We start from the raw sequence: 27,276 nt of genomic DNA, 5'->3' as shown, positions 1-27,276 counted from the left end.
TTGCTCTTCCAGTGAGGCAAGGTCAGCTGGGTGGCAAACCACAGCAGTCCCATCATAGCATACCCGATCTTCTTGCTCTGCTTGAAGTTCTTTCACTCTCTCTAGTAGTCTGGCCTTGGCACGGTCAAGGTTAAAAGAAAGTCCACTTATAGAGATGACATCAGATTGAAGTTCTGGAGCAGGAACCTGGATGTTCACCTACAAACAAGAGGCAAGTTATCATTACCTTAAGACCAGGCATCTACACCCTGTCATCATGACTTCAAGGAGTAGGATCTTCCAAGTGCTTAAAAATCTAAAACACCATTGCTGCTTTCAGGCTGTTGCTCTGATCTTCAGCAAACATGAAGGGCAGCAGAGAAGAACAACTTATATGAGTGCTGCAGAGAGGCTGCAAGCACATGGCAGGAACCTTCTGTATGAACTTCTGTCCGCTGACTCTTTTCTGTTGAAAACCACTGCAAAACAAGCAAAGTGGCATTCCTTCTCTGGCTCCCAAATAATTCACACTTATGCAACAGAATATACCATGGGACCGGATTGTCCCTTAAGATCAACCAACCAGCTCTCCAAAACTCAGAGAGAAGGGGCAGCTGAGAAGCAACTCACCTCAAATTCATCCATCATTTTCCGGATCCCGACACCTTTCTGACCAATGATAAAACGATGAAGGTCAAAGGGCACTTCTACTTCAATGGTAACTGGAACCAGAGCCTGGGAAAAGGATACATGGAGGAAACACCAAGCACAGATAAGTCTTGCCTTTCATCCTATTTAGAATACGTCAAGTAAATTGTCCCACCACAGCTGGAAGGCAAGTTAATGGCTCGGTTGCTAACTGGATCCATTTCATCATCTCAAGAGACCACTCTTCCACCCAGCCTGGCATTCTGCTTCTGACAAGGACTCTGGTACTTGAAGGACTGCCTCTTCCCAAATTGTTGAGCCCATCAGCTAAGATCTTCCTTATGAGCCCTGATAGCTGTCCAAAGGTGAGAAAAGTGACAACCAGCCACAGGGCTTTTTCAGCGGTGACACCTCATGTGTGCAATGCTCTGACTCTTGAGGCTCACCTGGCAGATCTCCTTTAGGTACGAGGTCAAAATATTCCTTTTTACTTATACTTTTGATCAAGGGAGCAATCTTTTAACATTGTTTTTACAATCTGCTTCTAGCTTTAAAGAACAGACTCATTTTAAGATGTACAATGTCACCTGCAGGGGGCTCTTACCTGCCAACACTCGAAAGGCTGGTGGCAAAAAGAGGGAAAACATTTGAAAAATTGCTGGTGGTGTCAGCATGACATCACTTCCGGGTTTATAACAGCAGTGACATCACACGATCACTGACAAGCCACCTCCCCCCACCATGTTTTTGCCTGTTCCCTGGACCTCCCACTAGTTCCCAGGCAACCCTAGTTCAATTTTTTACATTGTTTTTATGCTCTGGCTGGGTTTTTAGTTGTTAGCAACTCTCAAGGAATTTTATATTTTTATTAAATTTTATTTTGTAAGTTCTTTTATGCAGGTTCTCTGAAGATGTAGCTGGGAATTTTTCTGAACTACTTGATAGTTTCAACATGGCTATGTTCCTAGTATAAAACACAATTAATATATTTTTATGATCATACCCACTTGCATCACTTAAATAGCACCCAGTGATCCAAATTAGCAAACCCCTCCTTTCCCTAGTTCTATACATACTCATTATCAGACTCACGCACCTGCAGGGCCTCTTTTGCCGCCTCACATTTCTCTTGACGGCCAGAGATTATGATGGTGTCACATTTCTTTGGCGAGCCAGGATCAGCTTCTTTGGACTCTTTCCCTTCATTGCTTTCTCTACCGTTCTCCTGCACTACTAACTCCGCGGTAGGAGCTGTGATCACAGAAAATAGAACAATTAGCCTGAAACTCCCAGCTACTATCAAAACTTTTCATGTTCACAGCTGCAGATAATATTAACTGTTCACCCTTTAAAATCCCAGCACAGAGTCTGAAAAGGCAGCATCTGAAAAGCCTCTCATGTAAGTGCCATCAATCGTCAACTCACTAGAAATGCAGTGGATGGCCAAGTCATCCCAGAGCCCAAGTCAGAGCCCAAGGTCATCCAATTGCAAGCAACAATTTTTAGTAATTACAATACCGGCAATCTATAAAAAGTTATTCATTCATCAGTTTTCATTGTATGGTGGGGCAGCATTACTTGATAAAGCAAGAAGACATTGAGATTTATTTATTTATTCATAGCCTGCCTCACTGTGGCTCAGGTCCGATTATGAAACAAAGAAAATTCAAGTCACACAAGACATCTAGCACACAACGCAACAGAACCAGGATAACAGAATTAGAAAACAATGCAAATAAAACACTATCTAAGACATGGCATATCATAGCACACAAAGTGGATTACAAAAGATGGAAGGCAACATAGTAACGGAAAGATAATACAAAGATTACAATAGGCTCCAATTCTACCCACCCCCCTTATAAAAGCATCCTGCTGAGTTATTCAATTATATTGTACTAATCCCTTTATAAATATGCACTCCTGAAAATGTCTGTTTCACACATTCTTCAAAATAACTGTGTGTGGGGGTGGGGGGTGTCTTCCTGAACATCTCAGGCAGGTTATTCTACAAAATGGGAGTCAAAACAAAATCCACAGTTGGCTAGGGTGGCCAATTTTTGGATGACAATTCCTGGAAGATTTGCAGGGGGGAGTGGGGGAAGTTTAGATATCAATTCCTGCTTTGAAACATAAAGTGAATGAATTAATGACTTTATCTGTATGTAGCCGTAGCCCATTACAAAATACCAACAATTATATCAGGAATAGGAAGTGACATGACAGTCTCTAGGGATTTTCAAATCCCTATAGTTTTACCATAGGGATTTTTAAAATTCCCAATGTCATGACATCACTTGACATCCTGGTCTCCATTGGCACCATGTTGTCCCCACCACTTGACTCAGCAAGAACAGAGGACAGGTAACACTGCTGGAAGGTCCCTTCTAGAACTGCATGAGTGACAGGCCTAATTGGACTTGTTACTGTTATTACCTATTTCATAGAATTGGAAGAGACCACAAGGGCCATCCAGTTCAAACCTCTGCTATGCAGCAAGACACAATCAAAGCATTCCACACAGATAGCCATCCAGCCTTTTTAAAAACCTCCAAAGAAGAAGACACCACCACCATCTAAGGCAAAATGTCGAAGAGCATTTACCATTAGGAAGTTCTTCCAATGTTTAGGTGGAATCTCTTTTACTATGGTTTAAGTCCAATACTCTGACCTATTTTCTAGGTAGCACACCCTCAGAAGTCTTTACACAGATGAATAAAGCTCATACAGCGCATCTTCATTTTTCTATACTGTTTTGGAAGTCTATTAACCAACTCTAAGCTATCCTTACAAATCTGAAGTGCTTTAAGGACCCCTCAGGAGCATGCATGAGTTTTTATTTTAACATGAACCAATCCCTAAGGAAATCGGATTGGTAGAAAACTTTCAAGAAGTAGTAGCTTGTATTCTACCACTTTCTTTGCATGTAGTCTTACAGCAGCTCAAGCATCCTTGCTCTGATGCAAAAGGCTGTTTTCTTTCAGCAGAACTGCCTCTTCTGTTAAAGGCTGCTTGGACCAGAAGAAGGCTTCAAAGCTGGTTGAGCAAAGCAGCAGGATGAAAGCCAGTCTGACTACAGGATCTTGGCAAAGAATTCTGTTCCCCCAAGAGCACTTGTTCTTACTGGCAGACTTTTAAGCCTTTATACCTGTGTTTTCCTCCCGGTCTGGGAATTTGATCTGAACACCATAGTCACGGGTGATCTGTTGGATCCTGGAACCTTTGGGGCCCATAATAGAGCGGTGATATTTCTGAAGAATGGTACATTCTATTGTCACCTGAGCTTCCTACAAGTAGCAGAGAAGAATTTACAAACGTGATGCATGAAGTCTTAAAAATTACCATTGAAGTTACAATTTAATGACATTTTACACTACACAAAAATCCCACTGAGACATTCACAGTGGTCTAGTGGTTAAGAGTGTCCAACCAAGATCCAGGAAACCCCGATGTGAATCTCCAGTCTGCCATTAAAGTTTGCTAGGTGACCTTGAGGCAGTCATACATTCTCAGTCACAGGGTTGTTGCAAGGATAAAATAGAGAAGAGGTCAACAACATAAGCTGTTTTGGGTCACAAGAAAGGCACAGCGTAGAAGTAAAATAAAATAGATATCTGAAATGGGCCAGGTGAATCTGCTGGACCTAGTCATCCATTCCAAAAAGTGAGCATTGATTCTAGAAGGGGCAAGGCATGGCTCAGTGATTAGGAGCACATGTTTCATAAGCAGACAATCCCAGACTCCCCTCTTTGCCATCTACAGTTGAACTAAGTAAGATACTGGGAAAGACCTCTGCCTGCCCTTGATGCCAGAGGGCTGCTGACTGTTGAAAGAGACGGGTCTAGTAGGCTTCAAGTGTTCTAGTCGTAATGCAAATATCTGCATAACTGCAAACCCCCTCCTGCTTCCATTTGTGCTTTAAAAACAATGTCAAAATTTAACTGAAACACTAAGTAATCACTTTAACAGATAGCAAACTTAAAGAGAACACATTTTTCAAATACAATGTCACCAAACCAACAGTAAGCATCAAACCCCACAAGACAAGTTAGAGACTTAATTCCTTTGGATAAGAAAGGGTCCAATATACCCTAAAAATCTAAGCACCACACCCCTTCTCTTTCTATTGATTCAATATGATTGGTGTGAATTAAGGCCTCTTAATCCAAACATTTTTTAAAAAAAGCAAAAGGGAAGTTGTAAATTATGCAGGAAAGCAAGACAATTTTTTTCACAAAAAAATGCCAGAATAATGCAAAATTAATCCAATAGGAAGGACAAATCTTGCATTTGGTGGTCACACAATTCTAGCAAACAGCATTTTAATTACAGCCAAATGATTCTTATGTGACATTCAGAACCACATAAACTCACTCAGCGGGCCTGTTGCCCAGCTATCTGAACCTGTATCACTGCATTCAACCAAGTGTAGACACTGGCATTCTCCACTAAAAAACACCGCCCAAGGGTTCATGTAAAAGAGAGACACTCACCAAGTCATCAATGATCTCCTGGATGCGTTTCTTTGCTGCTTCTACACAGTCCTTTGCTCCTTTCAGTGTGACTTTATCACTCTGTGTGCCAGGACGTGGAAAGCTCACCATCACACCCCCATATTCCTCTGCAATGGTTCGTAGTACCTGCCCTTTCCGGATGACAAAATGCCGATGATGCTTGGGGTCCACAGTCATGGAATCTTCAACTACGTTGTCCTGCAAATACATGAGATCCAACAGTGAATAGCCTTTTCACACCCAAGACGTATATATCCACATCAGTGGCAAAAAGCCACATATGATTTCTTTAAAAGAAAGAATGCCTTCCTCACCAAGTTCTTGATGAGCACCTCCAGCTCCTTCTGAGCCTCCTTGACTGCTTCCTCTGTTCCCATAATAGTTATCAACTCCTGGTCTTTGTCCTCTGAAGTTGGGAAGATGATGCGGGCTCCTGTGTTGTCACGGACCTTGCGGATGTTTCCACCTCCTTTGCCAATGAGGAACTTGTGATACTCTGGCTTGGCACGCAAGTCAACAGTATAGCTTTTGGTTTGCTACAAGGAAAGAACAATCAAAAGTCAATATATAACATTCTTTGGCAATTCTCTAATTTCTTGTCAAAGGCTTTCACAGAAGGATTTAACTGGTTGTGATGGGTTTTCCGGGCTGTGTGGCTGTGGTCTGGTGGATCTTGTTCGTAGCGTTTCGCCTGCATCTGTGGCTGGCATCTTCAGAGGTTTATCACAGAGAGAAGTCTGTTACACACTGTGTCTAGTGAAAACCCGAACACTTACAGATTGGTTCCCCACCCTGGGACATGAACAATATATACCCCACTAAACATTCCCTTCTCACAAGACACTGCTAAGGGAACTGGCCACCCAATGTCAACTTCTTCCCCTCATTCACCATTCTCACCTTCTCCTCTGCCAACTGAAGTAGCTGTTTCTTGGCCTTCTCAACATCCTGGGCAGGACCCCTGATGGTGACAGTATCACTCCCCGAGCCTTCTGTGGGAAAGTGGATGTGAACCCCACCACACTCCTCCATAATAGAGCGGATGAAACGACCTTTGGCACCAATGAGTGAATTGTGCAGCTTGGAAGGGATAGACACCTCCATCTCTGCAATGTTAGCCTAGGAAAAAAGGGTTACAAATCTCTCTCTTCTTCCCATGTTATGAAACAGTAAGAAAAGAAAATGATATAACTCTGCAGATACTGGGCTTTGAATACGAGGAAGATCCCTATTAATTCTTATTTAAAGCAAATCTGGGACACATGCCAAGAAGCAGTTGAAAGTGTCAGTAAATGACAGACACCAAATTAAATCAGGCAGCAACATTCCCATGGAAGAGCACTTATTCATTTCAAAAAGAATTCTAGAAGGAAAAATCATGCACAGTAAAGGAACAGCAATAATTTTTCTGAAATAGTCTAATCATGGTTTTAACAGAAAGACAACAAAGGACCAAGATCCTGCCCATCTTATAGATCTTGAGAACCCCATTTGTGTTATCTTTTCTCAAACTGTCTGTTAAACAGCTGGATAGAGGGAAGGGAAGTGACTCACCAAAGGACAAAGACCCAGTGGCACATCTTAAACGTATCTACTTGTACTCCTTGAAATATCAGTTATCAGGTGAATTATTCACAAAATATAACTGGCTAACAGTTAAAGAGAATTTCCTCCTCCTTCTGCATGCTGATTGTGGGAATTAAGTAAGATTTGGCAGCTCCTTTCCCTTTCTTTAACTGTGTTCATTCTACATATTTACTCTTGATTCATCAATTCGATCCTCCAGAATGTCCTGCTGGAGCTGGGAGGACCATGGCCACCCCCAATCTGCCCAGTATTGGTGCCAAAGGGCTCAGGTTTTGCTCCGATGGGCTGAAGCAACCTGTCCTGGTTCCTCTGGGAGCCTTGGTTGACTTGGCTCCTTAAGGCCTGAAATGCCGAGCCTAAGGGATTTATTTGTGGCTTTTCTTCTTATCTTTATCCTTTTCCCCTTTCTTTCTAGACTAGAGGATGACCCTGAGGAAGTTCTTGTGAAAGAGAATGCAGAAGAAGAGCTGTATTTCAAATCAGTCATAGGTAGGCCAAATCCTAACTTAATAGTTCTACTTCAGTGGAGCTCCTGAAAATGGCAACCTGACTGAACTGCAGGGCTATCAGAACAGGAAGGGTCAGCCCCCTACAACCCAGGAGAGTTGAAAAATTTGCATAGCTCTGCCTGAACAGTAGGAGGCGAGACCTAACCAGCCTGAATGGTGCAACCCCAATGAAGGAGAGTAAAATTTCATTCAAAAAATCCCTGTAAGTCATCAACTGCTATGTTCTGAAACAAGCTTTCTTGGGGGGTGAACAGGCCAGTACAAAATTTCTTCCCACCAGACAGGTATTGGAGCACAAGTCTGAAAAATCTTTACAACGTAGAAGACAATCATTTGTTGCTATTAAGCAATCATGATTAAAAGAGATGATGATGAAAAACAATTGAGATATTAAGCTTGTGGCTGGGGCAGGGAGTGGGATAGGAAGGAAAGAGATGAAGTATTATTATGTATTCCTATTTCTTTATTATGAGAATTATTTGGCAATTTATTTGGAAACTTCAGGAAGAGGCAAGGTGAAACGCGAAAAAAGGGGGGGGGATGAGAGTTTTTAAAGGAAATTGAGAGAGCCTATGTTTAATTCTTTTCTCATTTAATTCGGAACATGAAGTTATACTGGGCTCTACCTAGAACATATTAAAACCATCTCAGAAGGATCATTCATCTTACCAACTCCTTTTGGATGGCAAGGATCCGGTTGCGAGCAGCTTCACAGTTGGCTCTTTTCCCCGTGATGACAATGGTCTCTGAATTGCTGTTTTCCGCTGGGAGATCAATCTTAGTGTTGCATTCCTCACGGATCTACAGATGGGGATGGGAAGGTTAAGAGAAACCAGCAGAGACTGGCTTCCAGAACAACCAGGTAGATCTTACCACTGAAAGAGAACTTTGATCTGATCTACATGACACAACTGACCATGTTCCTGGCTGGTAATGTGATGCCTGCAAAGAATACTTGCTAGAAGAGTAGATTATTGCAAACCAGGATACCTGATATATGGTATAACGTATTGTCCCCCCCTCAAAAAAACCCCTCTCCCATTGCAATGTGTTTCCCCCCACCTCCTCTTTCTCAGATCTTCAGAGGTTCCACATTCCCATGAGTTGCTGCTGACTAACCAAAGGAGCAGCAGAAGTTATTAGTTTGAAGGAGTAGACTAGAAACAGCTACATAGTTTGCCTCTGGAACCATAATGCTTCATTGTGGGATTCTTGAGGTTATGTTTCCTGAGGTGGCAAGATAAGAACTCAACATACCAAATGCACAGGGTAACCTTTCTAAATGAGTGTAGTATAAAAACAGAAAATGCTTGAGGAATCAACAAAGTTCTACCTTTTTGATATTTGCGCCACCTTTCCCAATGATGTTCTTGTGGAATTGTTTGAAGATAGGAACAGAAATAGAATAGCTATTTTCAACCTTACACAGAAAAGAAATAAAGAAAGGTGTAAACAAACTGTAGTTATAGCTGTAAATTCATATGTGTCTTGTTTCATACATGGCAATACCAACCACAATATGCAGTACCAACCACAGACTGAGTACTTCCCGACAACTAGACAAGTTTCCTGTCAGAAACGGAGTGAAATTATTCTTTATGTTCAATAGTGTACACAGGACTGGCAGAAGACTGAGATTTGCTTCCTGTGTCAAGCTACGCTATTGCTTCTAATTTGAAGAACTTTCCGTGTGACTAGAAGTAATAAATGCTGAAGTTGTTTAAGCCTCAAAATAATTTCCCTCTATGCATTGAGAGTCCTACACAATAAAAGTAGTGATAAGAAAAAAATACTGTGGAAAGTCTAAGCCAATCCAGATTACAACAGAGGTACACAAAACCCACCAGGAATAAAAGCTGAAGAACAGGAACCACAACAATGAAAAAAAACAAACAGAAAGCACAATGCTAAAATGAGTTACTAAAGAATCATACTCAATGGAGATTACTCCCAGGGAAGAGTTCTTAGGACTGTGCTGTAAGTGACTGACGACAAACAGCAATGTGGGCAACTGTTAAGAACAATGTAATGAAAATCAAGGAATATAACTACCAGGGCTTGCTTTTGAAATCAGGAAGTGATAGACTTCACCATTTACAGCTTCAGGTTCTACACTACTGTGTTTCCCCAAAAATAACACAGGGTCTTATATTAATTTTTGCACCAAAAGATGCATTAGGGCTTATTTTCGGGGCAAAGCTTATTTTAGGGGAAATACGGTACCTTCACAATTCATTAAGGTGGGCTCTTTGCAGCCCGGTTGCTTCCCTGTCACGTGTGATGCAAGCTGCATCCTCTTTGGCAGGGAGCACCCTGCTGGATCACAACATCCTGGTCCGTAACTACCAGTAGGGCTTATTTTTGGAGGAAGGCTTATATTTTAAGCCTCCCTCCAAAAATCCTGAAAAATCATGACAGGGCTTATTTTCAGGGTAAGTCTTATTTTCAGGGAAACATGGTAGCTGCTTTTTGGAGAACTGGATATAGCAAAGAAAAGATTCCCAACAAATTATGGGATGTTACAAATTATGGCAAGTCACCATCAACACTTGAAACAGAACCAGTTGCTTCCTTAATTGAAAACAAAGTTTACCAACAGCCCTTATGCAAGTAAAGGGTGGAAGCAAAAGACTAAACCCAAAATAATAGTCTCCTACCAAATCTGCCACCATCTTCTGCATGTACTTTGAGCATTTTTCCACTTCGTTCTTGGGTCCTCTAAGCTGAACAATATCACTCTTGTGTGATGGATCGGGGAAGTTGATGATAACCTGCAAGTGGTAGTCAATCCAAGATAAAGTCACACAGACTGTCAAATCCTCATTTCCATAACACAGAATAAGGTGTCTGCCCACCCAATTTCTCTCTTTGATCCAAAAGAAGATCCTGGATTTCTTAGACAACACCTATATAAAAGTTGCAGTTAATTAGCACTCAGAACACAGTTGGGGGAGGATGACACGCTCAAAGTTGCTTAAGATCTCCATGCATCTCTGCCTAAAGCTGCATCTTCAAAATGCAACCACCAGAGGGAATTTCTCTGCTACGGCAGCACATGCGACAGAAAGCCTTCCTTCGTTTCAGTCCAGCCTCTGAAAAGAGAGCTACATGAAGAATGCATAAAGGAGGAAGCCCCACATGGCCAAAGTAAGTTCTGGCCAGAGTGATCTCAGAAACAATCTCAAAGGATAGGAGAAGAATCTTGGACCACCAAAGATACAAAACAGAAAGGATCAGCAGAAACAGGGTATGGCTACCAATGGAGAAAAGAGGGAATAAAAGGAGAGGATAAGGTCTCGATTATAGAAGACCAGGCATTCAAGGGACTGTTTGAAGGGGTTCCCATAGAGGCATGAACTAGGTAATTCTGCAATGGGACAAACAGAACATGCAAGCATTTAGTAAAGGCAAATTAAAAATCAGCTGACAGAATAAACGAACGGTTGACATTATTTGTCTCACAGTTTTGATCTAGTGTTGCAAATCTCACTGCATGTTCTGAACTGTGACTGATGGTCTTTGAACTCCATTTTAAAGTTAGTAGTAGCAACCTTTTATTAGTAGTAGCAACACTAGTAATGACCACCTGTGCAGGTAAAAGGAATGCAACGATCCAGGTTGCTGCTATTTTAGGAAATCAAACACAGAAAATATGAGAGAAAAATCCTGACAACCTGCAGGGGAGGGGGAAGCCTCCCCTCCCCACCCCCACAGATGCTAAAGTGTCATCAATGCTGAGTGGGTGCACACATTAACAATGATTTAGATAGAAGCATCTGATAAATAAAGACCATAAGCACCTCTTTCAAATAGTTACCTCTGGGAATTTGTCCCGAGTATCCCGAATCCGTTCACCCTTCTGCCCTATGATAGTTCGATGGAATTTCTGATCAATGATCATGTCCTTAGTGCGTTCATTTTCCTGAACAAAAAAATCAAATGGTTCTTATGGTAATAGAGGTTGAAATGCATGCCAGCTTTTTATTCGGTCTCATACCATGGGTAGTGATTTGCCTGTCAGTGACACTGCACTGTTTGCCAACCCTCAAATAATATTATTTGGATTTGCCATCTGACAAAAGCAGAGCAACATCCCCTTAGTCTGTGTGGGGCAAAATGGTCAGAAAAGCCTTGTTAATGGTTAACCCTTACTGTTCTGGACAGAGTCCTTCCCTCCATAGCTCACCATACGTGATGCAAGTTCCAGCAGCTCTCTCTTGGCCTCTTGAACTCCCTGAGGGTCTCCTTCAATTCGGATTAGGTTGCTTTTCTCATTGTCTGGAGGGATTCGCACAGACACTTTGTACTGATCCTTAATCCTGTTGACTAATTGGAAAGATTCTACTCAGAACACTCCTCTTCTTTCATGTCTTGTATAAATCAAAACTTCAGAAAATTTCTGAGTAAGCAGCTTTCCCTCCTTTGAGGATACGCTTAGGCTTGAAGTGACACTGACCTATTCATACAGGACAAGCCAGTGGAAAAGTAGACGATCGTTTTTCTCATTTAACATGAAGTTAAAAATAACGAAAACCAGTAAGACACATGTGCCCACATGCATGCTGTTTTCCCAGTTCTCAATAATTAGCCACTCCAGTTAGGAACAAGTTGTTCCTCCATTCAGAACTGTCATTTTAATCAAGTCTAGCTCTCCAGAACGGCTCACGCCTATAGATTTCAAAGCCCACACCAATGAGAACAGCTGACATTTTAGCCAACTCAGCTCCGAGTTGAAAACTGAGAGACAGAACACAAACATGAATGCAAGAATAAGCATCTAACTCACTGTTGGCTCCGCTCTTTCCAATAAGGTGTCTGTGAAACTTGTGGTCAATGCTGATTTCTGCGTAATCCATTCTGTTGATCTAAAAAGAGGAATCCAAAGTTAGTCAAAATCAAGAGTAACAGCATCTATTTCTATCCCAGGGGGTTTCTGGGGGAGAGGGAACATACTGTAATATATATGACTTGACACCCCACACAGCCATCATTACATGCAGATGCTCAATCCAATAAGGCGGCTCCATAATTCAAGTTTGGATTTGGGGGGAAAAGGACAGCTCGAGACGGCAGCAGTTTCGTCATTGCCTTACCAAATATATTCCAACACCATCTTTTATTACATTTTCCATGATGTAGCCATAAAGGAAACAGTTCCTTTTTGTTGCTAGAACAGCACATTTAGCCAAATTAAATCCTACTGAACACAGCAGACTTGACCCTGTTATTAAATATAACCTACCTGTTTGTCCTACTGGTATAACTGCTTGTGTAATGCTTTGTAGTATGTAGCAATACTGCACTTCCAGATTACTCCATAACGTTTGAGAGAATGGTACACAATTCAAAGCGAAAGCTTGTCAACTCACCAGATCCTTGACCATGCTCTCAATCTGTTCTTGAGCCATGTTGACATCCTCTGTGGGTCCCTCCAGGGTTATTTTATCCTCGCCTTCAGTGAACTCTATATGAACCTTTCAATAAGGAGACAATACAGCATCAGCATGAAATTAAGAATGAGAAATCAATGTAACATTATTGGATTTTGAGGCATCACAGTCTTTAAAGACAGTTGTCAGGAGCAGATTTCTATAGACAGAAACAGGATATAATTCTCAAATGAGAATACGTGAAAATCAGGTACTTAAACCCTTTTTGAAAGACTGCCAGTCTGAGATATGGCAGGTGGCAGCCAAAGAATTTAACTGCTCATTTCTACAGTCTTGATATCAATTTATCCACACCCTGATTCTCATTCCAACTTAAATTTTGTGAAATTCCTCTGAATGTTTGGCCTTGTGTATCAGAACTCTCTGTAAGTATAAAAAGCTATATGCTATTCCTCAAAAAAACTGCTATTATTTTTGCTGGGTGAGGGGGAGAGACAAGATGTCCCTGAACTCTGTCCCTGAACAGGAAGAAAGATGGAATATAAATATAGTTAAGTAATATAAATTTGCCTTGTGTCATGGGTTTTTCTGTAGCAGCTACGATAATTACATAGCTGAAAGTTAAGAACATAAGAAAGAGTCTGCTGGATCAGACCAGAGTCCATCTAGTCCAGCATTCTGCTACTCGCAGTGGCCCACCAGATGCCTTTGGGAGCTCACATGTTGGATGTGAACGCAATGGCCTTCTGCGGCTGTTGCTCCCGATCACCTGGTCTGTTAAGGCACTTGCAATCTCAGATCAACGAGGATCAAGATTGGTAGCCATAAATGGACTTCTCCTCCATAAATCTGTCCAAGCCCCTTTTAAAGCTAAAAGTTCCACATGAGATGACATTTACAAAAAAAAAACACCTCATACCTTTGGCATCTGTTGGGTAATTTTGGCCAAGTTTTGACCTTTCTTGCCAATGATGAAACGATGAAGCCAAGAGGGGGCAGAGACAGAGGAGACTGTGAAACTGTTGGCCTGAGGGAGGGAGGGAGGGAGGGAGGAGACATTGTTAGTAAAAACAGTTATAACTTCCCTGGGCAAAATACACTGCACCAAATCAAGTGCACGATGACATCCCCAGTTCCCACTTCTATCCAACCTCATTGTTGCCAGATTCCCAAGTCAATTGTCGAATAAGAAATCATAGCCTACAGCACTTCTGAAGCTATTCAACAATTATGTACCCTGAAGGCACAATAGCAAAATAAAAGACATCTCACACCACTGTGTCTGAAGAGCTTTCTCATATGAAACCTACAGAAGTTTAGGGGGTACTCTGGCTGCACATAACAGCTTATTTTTCTGTACATTTAGAAGAAACCCCCCCCCCCCAACAAGACTGAACTGAAGTGCACCCCACTTACCTTGGCATAGACTTCAGTCAGTGCCTGCCCAAGTTTTTCAGGTTCACCGCGCAGTATCACAGTCTCCGAGCTGCTGTCAGTGGATGGGATTTCGACCGAGACTCCAGTTTTTTCCAAGATCTCTTGCAGGGAGTTCCCTTTGGGTCCGATGACATACTTGTGCTGGGACTTCTTCACCTCCACAGCAATAGTGGTAGTCTTCTTTTTCTGTGCAGAGAAAAAGAACTTGAACACCAGTCATAGGAAGGGGGGGGGGGAGAAACAGCAGCTGGATGTGGGAGCAGAAATCACTGTACAGGAAGTCGTCTTCTTACCAAGATAGGAAAAGAGCTGCAACAGGCAGGCACACATAAGAAACACAAAGAGGGAGAACAAGGGGACTGCAGTCAAAATCATGTCAATGCAGAAAGATTACACCTCCTCTTCTACGGAGACACCATATCTATTTGTGGTTCAGTACCAAACACAAGCTTCCTGTAAGGGTTCTTGCTGCAATGATATAATCTTAATTAGAGAGCTAATCAAATAATCAGTCAATGTGTATCTATGCCAGCAACCAAAAATGCCTTTGTGAATTTATGGCCTGGTTGCCTACCAGCTCTTCTCTTCTCAAGCCACAGGAGCACAACAGGAAGCCACAGGAAAACAACCCCGACCACAACAACAGGGCTGGATAACTTATCAAAGTAGTGCTAAAGAGACCTGACAGCGGCAACATACAGCACGAAAATGAACTGCTATAAGCGTGAGAACACTTTTTGCCCCAAATCATTTCAGCAGCCAGGAGAAAAGGCTGGGCAGAGAACTCCAGTCACCACAAAAGCAGGAAGAAGCCTCAGCAAAGGGAATGCAGCTCTGGAAATTTCTGCAGCCTAAGAACTGTACCTTCTCTTCGTAGATCTTCTTGACACGAGCCACTGCTTGGGCCAGTTGCTCCTTCTCTCCAATGAAGACTATCTCTGTCCTGTTGACGCTGGGAGGTGGAATGTTGATGCGCGTCCCTGTCTCCTGCATGATTTCGCTCACCAGCTTGTTGAAAGGGCCGGCAATGAAAGGATGGTACACTTTCTCCACCTCAAGCCTCTCTACTGCACGTTTATCCTGAGGAAATCAAGTTTACTTTCTGACACACCTTTGTCTGAAAATCACTAGTTAGAAACTAATGCCCAGTCTCAAATCCTCATATATTTCAGCATGCCACACCCAACACTGATGGTATTCATAACCATACTCCTCCCACAAACCCAAACTCGAAAGCTTTATTATTGTTCCATGGCCCTAGACATTCAATCCCCCATGCCATTTTTTATAAACCAGACTAGTTGGTGCCTGGAGGAGCACGTCTGTTACAAATGTTCCAGGAGGATGGAGAAAAGACCTTGAAGGGAAGGAGAACGAGTCTAGGGAGCACAAGGAAACAAAGTTGGTGGGTGGAGCACGCATGTGCGTGTGAGCATGGACAGAGGGAAAGACACTGCATTCAGATTTTGCAGCCGCATCCATGCTCATACTTAATAGTCAAGGGGAGTCAACCTGAAAATGAGGCAGAGAATTTGGTTTGGTAAGGGCACTGTGGATAAAACTGCAACTCCCTTATTAGGACTCTAAAAGGCCACGGCAGTAATAATGGAAAGCCAACATAAAAATCTCACACTTCAGCTACGTAAGGTTAGGGGTCAAGGTGCAACCTCTCAATACCCAGAACATGACTCCAGACCAACACATTTTCCAGAAACTCTCCAGCTGAATAACAGCCCCACTGAATAACAGTGGAAAACACATTTGTGAATTTCAATCAGTGAGGTAAATCAAAGTTAAATCTAAAAGTCATGGGAAATGGTCACATGACATGTATGTATATGCAGCTTTAATCTGGTTGAGATACCGAAACAGTGTTACCCACAAGGTCATATTTGCTTATTAAAGTTGCTAACAAAGCTGTGAAATCTGACGAGCATTACTTCAGCCTTCAGTGCTCTGTAAATATCATCCTTGATGCTCAAACACAAACCATTTTAGAAGAGGGGCTGGTGAAATAATTTTTCTCTGAGGCCATAAAGGCGAATGCCAGAGGCGCAGCTCCACAAGGGTGGGGTGTGCGTGACACACCAGGGGCGTGCCCCTTTGGGGGTGTGGCGAGGGCATTGCAGGGGCGGAGGATGAACTGGTGCACCGGGTGCTTTCCCCCTCCCTTGCTACACCTCTGGCGAACGCACAATTTACCTGTTCAGCAGAGATCAGCAAGATCTCATGACGAGCCTTCTCAATCCCTTCTTTGGTGCCGGTGATCTTGATCTGGTTGCTGGGGTCGTCCGGGCGGGGGATCTGGATCTTAGTGGCAGTTTTGAGCTCTAGGTCCTGCAGCTTCTCTCCATTTTTGCCAATGACAAAACGGTGATGCTCCTTGGGAATAGGCACTGTTGCTGAAGCCTACAGCAGAGACAGAGCATTAAGGTGGAAGTACAAGACGTTGCACACGCATCTCCATCAGCTTAGAAGCCGGGTTGATCAATTCAGTAGGGGTGAGCACAGTTTTTTTAATCAATATTATTTGGGTTTGGGTTTAACAATCCCAAAAATTTTTGAAACCCTCCCCCAGCCGATTTTTAATATCAGCTTTTTCAGGGTTTTTTAAAATTTGCAGAGTCCAAAGTGTTCAGCTCTGTGCCTGCTACCGCCCAGCTCCACATGGAAAAGGGAGGTAGAAGCATTTGTGGCAAATCCAATTGGCCGTCTTTTGGGGGATGAATACCCTTCCCTGAAAATACTAATAAAGTATTTTTCAGAGTTTTTGCCCGTTTGCCTTTAGCCAAATTCCCACAAGTACAATTCAGTACAGGGCAAAGAATTTCAGCAGGGCAGCTTTTCCTATCGATAACAGTGCAGCAGTGGAAAAACAGCAGCTACCGGTGTTCACAATTATACCCGGCTAGGAGAGATTGAAGACCCATTTTGTACAGAATATGTGGTCCAGTTCTCAGACCAAAAATTCACACCCCATAATGAATACGTTCAAGCAACGTTTAAAGTGGTTTTTGAAAGAACACATGGGTCAGGTAAATAGATGGTTCTGTGAAGAGGATACGGACCTTTTAATTACAACGTGGACAGAGAGCAAAGTCGTTTGCCTAATTCATTTTGGAGCTTGCATAAATTGATCGAATTCATGATGGAAAAGCTCTACCCTAGCTTCTCGTAAGGATGTATTAGAAGTCAAAGCTATTTCTATATTTTTATTTACTTCATTTAATACCCCACCTTTCTCCCAATGGAGACCTGAACCGGCTTACACAGTTCTCCTCTCATCTACTCTACCCTCATAACAAGTGTTTAAGGATCACCCAAAGTCACCCAGCTAGTTTCCTTAGCAGAGTGGGGATTTGAACCTGGGCCCCTAGATGGTAGTCCACAGCAACCATAAGCCACACTGATTCTCTCAAAACGTACACAATAAATTAAAGTAGAATTATTAAAAAATTAGCATGACAAAAACAAATCAAGACATTATCCAGTGGCAAATGCTAAGCCCAACTGTCACAAACTATATTCAGAAGAGTCAAATTAAAAAAACAATCTAAAATCACTTTCAATTACAGAATGAGGGAAATCCATATTTAATTACTCCCCCTTGTGAAAAAAGTCCACCCTTGATTCTCACTCATGTATACTGTCTATATAGTTTTAAGAGTCTATATAGTTTTAAGAGACTTCTCCATGATATACTATTTTTTAACATTTTTTTACAAGCCCTGATCAAGCACCACTCAACAGTCAACCTTTCCTAAAGACAAGAGCAAACTTATTCAAAGGTAAGTGCACAAACCTATCCGTCATGATTACCAAAGAGGGAGCATTTAATCTGGTCAGTACAGGAGCTCTTAAAAGACTTGGAGAGATCACAAGGTAAGGAAAAGTGGAAATAGATTTTGGATGAACAAATGTAGTCAGCTTCAATGATCGATTAATTTTACGTGATTTATCACCAGAGCAAATCATGCATGGACAGCCTATAACCTAATGCCCCCTTCACCCCGGCATTCAAGGGGGACACTACCTCTGAAGCACAGGTTATATTAATAGCTATGGCTCGTAATTGTGGCTATGGTTCATAATTGTTAAGAGACTTGCCATGAATCTATGGCTGATTCTGCATGGGCCAAAAACAGCGGTGTGAAAACGTTGTGGAAACAGTATAAACCCGTTTACACCGTTTCAAACCCTTCTGCACCATTTTCACACGGTTTTCACACAGCTGGTTTTGGCCCATGAGGAATCAGCCTATGTGATACTCTCTGTTAAAGATATCTGATAGCAGTAAATCCCAAAATTTAATTATTTATTATGTGAAGTGCTTTCTTTGTTTCATGACAATTTCATTGAGTAACCCTATAATGCAAGGCTGAAAAAAGTGCAATTCTATCTAATTTTCCACACCCTTCATAATTTTATAGAACGCTCTCACCTCACCCCTTTTGTTTTGTTTTCTAAACTAAAAACAGACACATAAACTTTGTCATTCTTTCAGAAAGGAGGGTCCACAGTTCCATGATCACTTTGATTCTTCCCAACTCTAAATTTTTTGTTGGGATGAGGCAACCAGAAGAGCACACAGTATTGCAATCACACGTTGATGTCTCATTTTTATTTAGTTAACCTTCTGACCCCAAGTTCTCTTTTCCAGGTCAGGCATAATCAAAGTCGAAATTGGACCCACAGAGTGATCTAGCACAAGGCTTTGCCTTGCTACTAATATCCAACCTTGTTTTTGAAAAAATGCAAAGAAAAGAGAATCCACAATTGATATACCTGTTCCTTTCTTGAACTACTCTTATGTGGTTTCTTGTTTTTAATGGAGGCTTGGATGGTCTAATCTTGCATGGATCAAGGCAGGAGGGTGTTTAATCAAAGAATGGAAAGTGAATGGACAGATCAGCTGTTACACAAACAGCTGCACAAGAATCAGTGTAAGAAACGCCTATGCTCCTGTTATTCACTCCCAATATTTTCCAAAGTTAAGTTTCCAGGTTCTTTAAATAAGCTCTTATTTCCTGACCAAGCCACAATTAATCTATCATGCATGTACATCATTAGGATCATGGAACAATGGATTCCTCTGCTTCTGGATGGATATTACAAACCTCAAATAAGCAGCTGGCTAAGAATTCAGGGATGTTTAAAGTGATGAAATGTAACTAGCCCTTGAACTTCATTCTCAAAGTCTGGCTTCCCTTCAGCTTGCACAAGTAAAATGCATTGCAAAGGTGGTGTACAGTGCCACCCTAACCAGAGTTAAGGAGGATATTGCTTCTGTCTAAGACAGCACAGAGTCAACTACAAGCTATTTTTGGATGTATGAGCAACCTCAACACAGTAGGCAGGATAAATGAAAACTGAGGCACACTTGCCTGTGTCTGAAGCCGAGCGACTATCTCCTTCCGAGCCTTCATCACTGATTCCAGTTTGCCAGAGACCATGATTGAGAGCCCCTGATCCTTTGCAAAAGACAGCTCCAAGTGAGCCCCCGTTTTCTGCATGATGTCCAAGCAGATTTTGGCCTGCTCCCCTTCTCCAAATTGGTTCATGTCTTTGTATTTCCTCTCTTCCAGCGGCACATGGAACACCTGCTCGAGAAAGAGTAGTCTGTTCAAACAACACGTATAATAAAACTGCTGTCTTTCAGTGGCACAGCTGAGACCATCCCGCTATAATGAAAAGGCACTTAAGTACCAAACCGAGCATCAAAACTCCGGGTACAACATAAACAGGATGACTAATGGAGCCTTCAGGTTTCGCCACAAAATGGATGGGCTTTGCCGATGAGAAGCTATTTTCAAAGACCAACAACTCCGTTATCAGAGTTACAGATTGGGTAATATTACCATATATGCCAGTATTACCAGAGGGTTAATACTGTAGCAGCTCATTTCAGGACTGCAGGGTCAGTAACTATACAGGGCCAGCAGTGGAGAATTCCTGGCTCTACACCCACAGAATTCTCTGCAGCTGCAAGGTCAGGCTTATGCTGCCCTCCTGTAAGCAAAATCCCTCCAGGCCAGTCCTGCTCATTCTTGCTTGCAGCGCTTTCCTTCTCGGCATGCTCAAGGATTACCGAAAAACAGCTGCCTTCTCATCTTATACAGAAGGAGTTTCTTTCTAAGCGCTTGATATGCAATTCACACAAAGGGCAGAAAAATAGGAGGGGAGGAGGGGAAGAATCCCCCTTGCACTGACCTGAGTGATGACAGAAGCCTTGATTGGTCGGATTTTGCTCCAGGCACCAGCAGGTTCCTGGGCTGGCTCCAAACACGCTGCTTTCTCAGGGAGAGGGGGGAAGGCATCCTTATAAGTTGGAGGGTCATTTTCTTCTTCAGCATTTAAAGCTGCAACTAGAGTGTAGCGAGCAAGGAAACAAAGAAGGATTTCATGCACAGGCAGTGTTCGTCACCAGTTCTCCCCAGCTGATTTTTAAAGCACACTCTTGATTTGGTGGTAGAACACACAGTCTACAAATCACTTCACCTAAACACAGATCCATTAAAGTGATTGTGCCAAATGAAGCTGTCTCTTTGCTAAGTTGACAGTGGCCGTTTCTACATTTCAAGAGATATGGGCTGAAACTGCTGTAGAAATCTGGTTTATCCTGTTCTGAGCAATCTACATCTATGTACATCTATATGGACCCAGAATATGGATAAAAATCCACACAATACGGCACATACACAGAGAACAGGGGGGTTTTCCCTTGAAAAACCAGGAGGGGCCCCAAATTTTCAGAAAAATCTTAACACTTTAAAAAAAAAGCACCAGGGATTTAAAATTCCCTGAAGTTAAATGAAAGCAAGGTCTCATCTTATCAGCACAAAATCTCAACTGCCATCTTTAGGGTTGCCTAGTAACTCCCAGGATGCATTAGGGTGGGAGGACTGCATAGAGAAAAGACAACTTCTGAGGGAGCTGGGTTCTGAGATCCAATGCAAGCTAGACTGGGCGGGGTCCAGGTGGCAGCCAGGAAGGAATACTGCTGCTTCTCCCTTTGCTTTCCCAACTTCTGTACATGAGAGAAGGCAAGCAAGTGCCCACAAGGAAGTGGTGGACACAGCACTGCTTTCGCCTTCCTTCTCCACTTGCTGCCCAGTCCCCACCTGCCCGGAGGTGGAAGCTTCCTCCCCACCCTGTGAAATTTTTGCAGTCCCATTGCCAATTATCCATGAAGAAATGTCAAATAACCAGTTCAATCACCTTTAATGTCATAACGACCTCATCTGAAAGTTAATTCTAAAGCTATTTATTGACATTGGATATTGTGCAGCAGACCACTGAAGTGACAAGTTATTTTCCTATTGGTTAAGACCAGCAGATACGATACTAATCAATGACCCTTGTTTTCTTTGTTAATATTTTCCTAGGGAGGTTAATACTTTAAAGGGCACCTCCACACTGGCTTCCCATGCGACCCCACCAACATATTTTGGAAAAGGCAGTAAGTGCCCAGTTACTGAGATGGAATCAAAGATACTCTTCTACTGGTTTATTGGCACCTGAGGTGTTGTAGGGATTTTTGCTGATTCCCTCTCCCCACAGAAGATATCCATTGTGACCCCATGGCTATTCATGGGCATTTCCTGACCAGTAGGAAGAGAATTTTAGGGTGCTGCTGCAGGAAATTACAGAGTCCTCTCCTGAAAGTTTTTTTCCCACTGGCATTACTTTATATCCAACGAGTTAACTTGGTCTTGACATAGTTTCAATCCTACATCTATTTAGAATCCTGTAGCAACTAGGATTCCCTTGATCAATTATCATACCACCATACAATCCTTGCTGAACTCAGTTTACTATTACTCAGATCCCATTACTTAAGAGGTTGTTCTGTGGCAAGGAAATAGTTTCTATTCTCTTTACAGCAACTTTACAATTGATTAGAACAACTGGATGAAGTGGGCAGAATATTTAACAATTAAGCAGGAGGGCTGCTGCCCAAACAGGCCATATTTAACCCTAGCAACACTGAGAGGGCCAAAGTAGAATATTTCAGCATCATTTAGGTGACAGTGCATGGCAATGGGATTTAGGTGACAGTGCATGGCAATGCAGTTATCATCCAGATAGTTTAGCCCAGCCCCTTGCTCCAAACTAGGATCTTCTACAAAATGACTGGCCCCGCATTATCTTGCATAATCTAGGACAGTTGTACAGTATGGCACGCAGAAAGGGACACCAATGTACCCCACAGTAGAGATGGCTGCAAACAAGTGTTGGGTAAAACTAGCAGAGACCATTTGCTGAACCACCAACTTGTCCTGACATCTTCTGCTTTTGTATTTGTCACTAACCCCAGCTATGCAAACACAAAATGCATCAATCAAGCACTGAGATTTGAAGGAATATGAGGTAAGCTCCCAGAAAGGCTGTGAGAAATGGGCACAACCAATAAACATTGAAGTACTGAGATGTAGTAAATTAGGAGCGACATAAATGCTTTACAACCTTACCTTTGACTTGCTGCTGAGCAAGCCCACTGCGATGTTCAGCAAAGCTTTCCTGGGTCAAAACTGCCACGGAGCTCATGGTCGACTTCCCACCCACACACAATCCGGGTATGCCACTGTTGTAGGAAAGAAGAGACAATGATAATTGCTAAGACAGACTGTACGTATGTGGGAGGGAGGTGTTGTATTTTGTGTATGTGTGTGTTTAAGATAGATAGGGAAAAGCAGATTATAAAGTTCAGTGCTACATTTATTCTTTCACTTGACAATTGTCCCTGGTTGGACAGACAAGTGGTAGTGCCACCTTCAGGCCACAACAGCCTTTCCACGGGCAGCAATGAGTATCATTGTACTCATTTAAGGCAGCCTAGAAAAGGAACAATATGCATTTTGGCCAGAGCTGAACTGCACTGCCTCTAGGAATGAGTCCAAAGCACCACAGCATTAATTTTCCCCAGAAGAAATAGAAATAAAATGCTATTGCCGCCCCCTCTAACAGCCTTGAAGGACATGACAGATATGACAGCATTTGCAATAACTCCCATACAAATAGCTAATACTAGAATTTTTAGCGTTCTAAATTATGAAGCAAAAGAGTTTTTATCTAGAACAGTAATCTTTGCTGTTATCAACGTAACTCTGGTTCAGACCACAAACAGCCCTAGAAGTAAATTATTTCATACGGTGTGTGTGTCACTACTACCCCTGGTGTTGACCCTGCCTGCTCATCCCCTGGGGCAGTCGCCAGCCTTTCCTTTGGCCTCAGATGTGGCCTTCTCCCTTTCAATGGAGCCTTAGCCCTGGCTCAGCACCTTTAGTCTCCTGCTGTCAATGCGCTCTTCTCTTCCCTGGCCTTCCAGGCTTGACAGCCTCTTATAGGCTGATCCTCCTTGTCTTCCCTAGCCAGCAGAGGGCCCAGCCTGCTGCCTGGGCCCTCTCTCATCCTGGCCATACTCTGGAGTGGTCCTGCCCCTAGCCCACCTCTGGTCTGCCAACCACGGCATTCACGCCAGCCTTCTCCCTTCCCCACCAGCCTTTTCCAGCTTCCCTGGACATTTAGCCTCCTGCAATATTCCACTTGCACAGGCAGATTTGTGAGTGTTATGTAGAAGGTACTTATTTTATAACCTGCTGCCGAATAATTTAGCTGAGTGCCACCCAATCCTTATAATTATGAACACAGATACGTCACTATATCATGTACCTCTTTCATGTTCACTTTTGTCTTCTTTCAGAGTTAATTCAGATTTCAAGAATTCACAAACAATTCACTCCCTGGATCTCTAAAGTTTGCTCCCCTGTTTTTTCCCTATTTTGTTATTGCTTCATGGATAGGCTATTCAGGCACAGGTTACCATGAAGATGCATGTTTGCTGTGCTTGCTATTCTCTTTGCCAGAACAATTTACAGCTTTACAATAGTCTTAGGCAAAGACTCTAGCCAGAAATACAAGCTTGTAGGTACCAACATTCCAGTATAATAGCTAAGACATTCAGTTCATTTTCACTCTCTTTTTTTGAAAGCTACAATCCCTGATCTATGGTAGCTGCATTCAGTACAGTAGTATAAGCAATGTCTTCAACAAGAACATTTTTGGCAACATTCAAACTATATATCTAAACAGAAATTACTGCACAGTAAAGCAGTTATGAAACTGCTCAGACACCCCCATTTTGATTTTAAAATGTTATGGTCCTCTAAGTTTTGTCCGAGACAGTGGACAGTCCACTTTTTAAAATATATGGGAAGGTACATCTACCTCATGGAAATCTCCATCCTCAGAACCCTACAGCATGACCCACATCAGCTACACTATACAAGTTACAGGGTTTAGAGGTCTTAGAATAGCATATTTTAGAGGGCCACAGCTAAAAGGCCCTGGGCCCAAGTCCTAATCTATTTCATCCCAGGACTGGAAGGGACTTTGCAACGAGAGAGCAAGAAACCTGCTAATTTGTTAGTAACCTCTAGCTAGAGGTCAGCTGAACGTTGGTGGGAAGTAGTCTGGAAAAACTTCAGGAGTTGTTCATAGAAATAGAAAAAGATATCCAAATGAAAACCTCCACTGCTATCATTGCCTATGGACACAGAGTGCCATCTCTCTATCTCAAGGGAGAAATCTATTGCACTGGAAAACAGAATGAATACTAGTTCTGTTTTAGTTGAAGTAACTACAATGTATGTACAAGAACTGCTCCTCCTTGGCACTGTTCAGCCAGTTTGAGTTTCTAGGACTGAACAGCTGGATTGTGATAACTACTTGGCATACTTTCTAATTAGAGCTCTGAGGTGACCTGGATGCTAGGTGATGGTAGAGGTCACCTACCACTCTTCAATGAGGGGAAAACTGATTACATCCCCTTCTCCTGGGGCGGCAGTCCCTGACCACTCCTAGAAAGCTGAGGAGGCTCTATTTCACATCAGCCAAATAAATGTGAGAAGAGCTCACCTTATCCTCCGTATCTGACAAAGAATTGCAAATCCACCGAGAGTACCCTCACAGAGCCCTGGTTCTGAGGGTCTAGTTTGAGAAACACTAGCAGAGCAGATATCATCATGATATACCATAAACACTGAAGGCTATTGAGCCCCATGGTTGATGGGAACCTCCAAAACCTAATAGTCAAATGGTCTAGGATAGGGACTGATGGGAATTGTAGTCCATAACATCTGGAGTGCCAAAGGTTCGCCACCACTGGTCTAGGATTAAGAGTCCAGCACACACAGACACAAAACCCTTTTTAACTTACCAGCTAAATGGTCAGTAGCCAGAAAGTCCGTCCTGTGAGCTGCCTGTTTGTCAGCCTGCCAGCTTCTGCTTTTTAGGGGAAAGAAGTGGGGGAAAGTTACTCAGTTTTAAGGGACAGCTCTAAGTTCTACTATATATATACTATGATTTCACACTTAAGAGTTCCTCATACAACCTTGAGCCAAAACACCAGGTTTAAGTTATTATTCATACATTTATTTTATTTTTATTTTATTACATTTATATCCCAAACCTTTCCTGGCAGAATCCTGCCTCAGGGTCACTCACAACCAAAATATGACAATCAAAGACAATAACGAATACACAAGTTAAAAATAATTCCATCAGTCCAATAGAATTTATAAATATCTTAATAAAAATTTCTAGTCAACTCTGAATAAAAGGGATCCAACTTTCTCCCTTCTTTGTTGCTACACAGCTAGTTTAAAAATGAATTATAACACTGCTGGATAGTGTTGATTAAAGGGGGAAATAACAATAGGGAGGTTCAGAGAGGGAGGGGTGGGGCAAAAACAGAATGGGGAAGAAAGAAAGAAAGAAAGAAAGAAAGAAAGAAAGAAAGAAAGAAAGAAAGAAAGAAAGAAAGAAAGAAAGAAAGAAAGAAAGAAAGAAAGAAAGAAAGAAAGAAAGAAAGAAAGAAAGAAAGAAAGAAAGAAAGAAAGAAAGAAAGAAAGAAAGGGAGGTTCAGAGAGGGAGGGGTGGGGCAAAAACAGAATGGGAAAGAAAGAAAGAAAGAAAGAAAGAAAGAAAGAAAGAAAGAAAGAAAGAAAGAAAGAAAGAAAGAAAGAAAGAAAGAAAGAAAGAAAGAAAGAAAGAAAGCAAGCAAGCAAGCAAGCAAGCAAGCAAGCAAGCAAGCAAGCAAGCAAGCAAGCAGGTCAGGTGAAAGTTAGGCCAGCCAGTGTGGAAGCTGTCACTGCTCTCAACATGGCAGAACATCACTGTTTTACAAGCCCTGTGGAACTGGGCCAGGTTCTGCAGGGCCCGGGTTTCATTGAACAGAGAATTTCACTAGGCTGGGACCAGGGCCGAAAAAGCCCTGGTCCTGGTTGAGGATAGATGTACAGTTTGGGGGCCACGGACTAGCATGAGGTTGTTTTGAATTGAGCATACTACTCTCGGGGGAGGCGGATATATTGGGAAATGCGGTCCAGTAGATACAAGGGTCCCAGACTGCTTTGAAGGTAAGTATCAACACCTTGAATCTGATCTGGTACTCAACCTGCAGCCAAGGTCAAATCAAGACAGGTAGGGGGTTAACTGCTGGACCTGATGAACATAAAAGAATGTCATCCTAGCAATATTTGTGTCTTGGGCATTCAAATGCCCAGTTTGCAAAGCAGTTGAACATAGAAGCCAATAAACATTAATAGAAAATCAACATGCCGCTGAAAAAGTAATAATTTAACACAATTCCAGCATTTATTGCTGAAAGGACTACTATTATTACTATAATTATAATTATTAAAATTTACAAATTAATCAATAATACAGATCTGGTAAGCCTACTTAGAGAAGAAATTCTACAAATAGGGACAAGGTACCATGAAAAATGCACTGAATGGGTATGCAATTGCTGTTTGCTTTTTCACTGTAGCAGCTTAACTGTTGAAGAGATAATCTTCTGTTTTTACAAAAGACTACTTGCTCAGAATTGCTACCTAACAATCCAGTATCCTCAGACTATATTCAGATTTTGGTTAAGTAGTATTGTTATTCATACAGTATTCCACTGACACCAAATAATATACAATTAATGTATTTTATCAGAGGTTGTATCAGTGTGGCTCAATATTTTGATTCATTAAGAAGCAGTCTATTTCACTGTACTAAAGCCATTCTCATACATTAATTCCAGTATCTTATTACAACAAGGTAAAAAATCGATCACAGATTTCATTTGCTTGTTCTTTGCTTGGCTGCTCTATTATTCTCTTGCTCAAAACTTTGCTAAATAGTACTTGGTTGAGAAACATT

The 27,276-nt window shown here is 42.1% G+C and overlaps 1 protein-coding gene across 4 annotated transcripts in view; it reads right to left on the bottom strand.

Annotated features, from left to right (window-relative positions):
• The window catches only part of LOC125437849 (high density lipoprotein binding protein), a 60,498-nt gene that overhangs the window by 7,944 nt on the left and 25,278 nt on the right, over positions 1 to 27,276 (bottom strand). For 2 of the 4 annotated variants that reach the window (XM_048505867.1, XM_048505870.1), the window contains exons 2-23: positions 25,283 to 25,350; positions 22,536 to 22,648; positions 20,275 to 20,429; positions 19,449 to 19,664; positions 16,267 to 16,473; positions 14,929 to 15,144; positions 14,044 to 14,250; positions 13,547 to 13,654; positions 12,607 to 12,711; positions 12,024 to 12,102; positions 11,424 to 11,563; positions 11,055 to 11,159; positions 9,895 to 10,008; positions 8,571 to 8,657; positions 7,907 to 8,038; positions 6,042 to 6,260; positions 5,456 to 5,677; positions 5,121 to 5,339; positions 3,776 to 3,914; positions 1,724 to 1,878; positions 610 to 714; positions 64 to 198 (exon numbers count right to left, since the gene is read on the bottom strand). In XM_048505867.1, the coding sequence (XP_048361824.1) occupies positions 64 to 198; positions 610 to 714; positions 1,724 to 1,878; positions 3,776 to 3,914; positions 5,121 to 5,339; positions 5,456 to 5,677; positions 6,042 to 6,260; positions 7,907 to 8,038; positions 8,571 to 8,657; positions 9,895 to 10,008; positions 11,055 to 11,159; positions 11,424 to 11,563; positions 12,024 to 12,102; positions 12,607 to 12,711; positions 13,547 to 13,654; positions 14,044 to 14,250; positions 14,929 to 15,144; positions 16,267 to 16,473; positions 19,449 to 19,664; positions 20,275 to 20,429; positions 22,536 to 22,611 (3,141 nt within the window). In that variant the 5' untranslated portion in view covers positions 22,612 to 22,648; positions 25,283 to 25,350. The remainder of the gene's footprint in view (positions 1 to 63; positions 199 to 609; positions 715 to 1,723; positions 1,879 to 3,775; positions 3,915 to 5,120; positions 5,340 to 5,455; positions 5,678 to 6,041; positions 6,261 to 7,906; positions 8,039 to 8,570; positions 8,658 to 9,894; positions 10,009 to 11,054; positions 11,160 to 11,423; positions 11,564 to 12,023; positions 12,103 to 12,606; positions 12,712 to 13,546; positions 13,655 to 14,043; positions 14,251 to 14,928; positions 15,145 to 16,266; positions 16,474 to 19,448; positions 19,665 to 20,274; positions 20,430 to 22,535; positions 22,649 to 25,282; positions 25,351 to 27,276) is intronic. The other 2 variants (XM_048505868.1, XM_048505869.1) reach the window with 1 other exon arrangement.

This window comes from Sphaerodactylus townsendi, linkage group LG08 (genome assembly GCF_021028975.2).
Source record: "Sphaerodactylus townsendi isolate TG3544 linkage group LG08, MPM_Stown_v2.3, whole genome shotgun sequence".
In the NCBI taxonomy this organism is placed as follows: domain Eukaryota; kingdom Metazoa; phylum Chordata; class Lepidosauria; order Squamata; family Sphaerodactylidae; genus Sphaerodactylus; species Sphaerodactylus townsendi.
The sequence above is the reverse complement of the archived record's forward strand: the minus strand, read 5'-3'. Positions and strand labels throughout refer to the sequence as shown.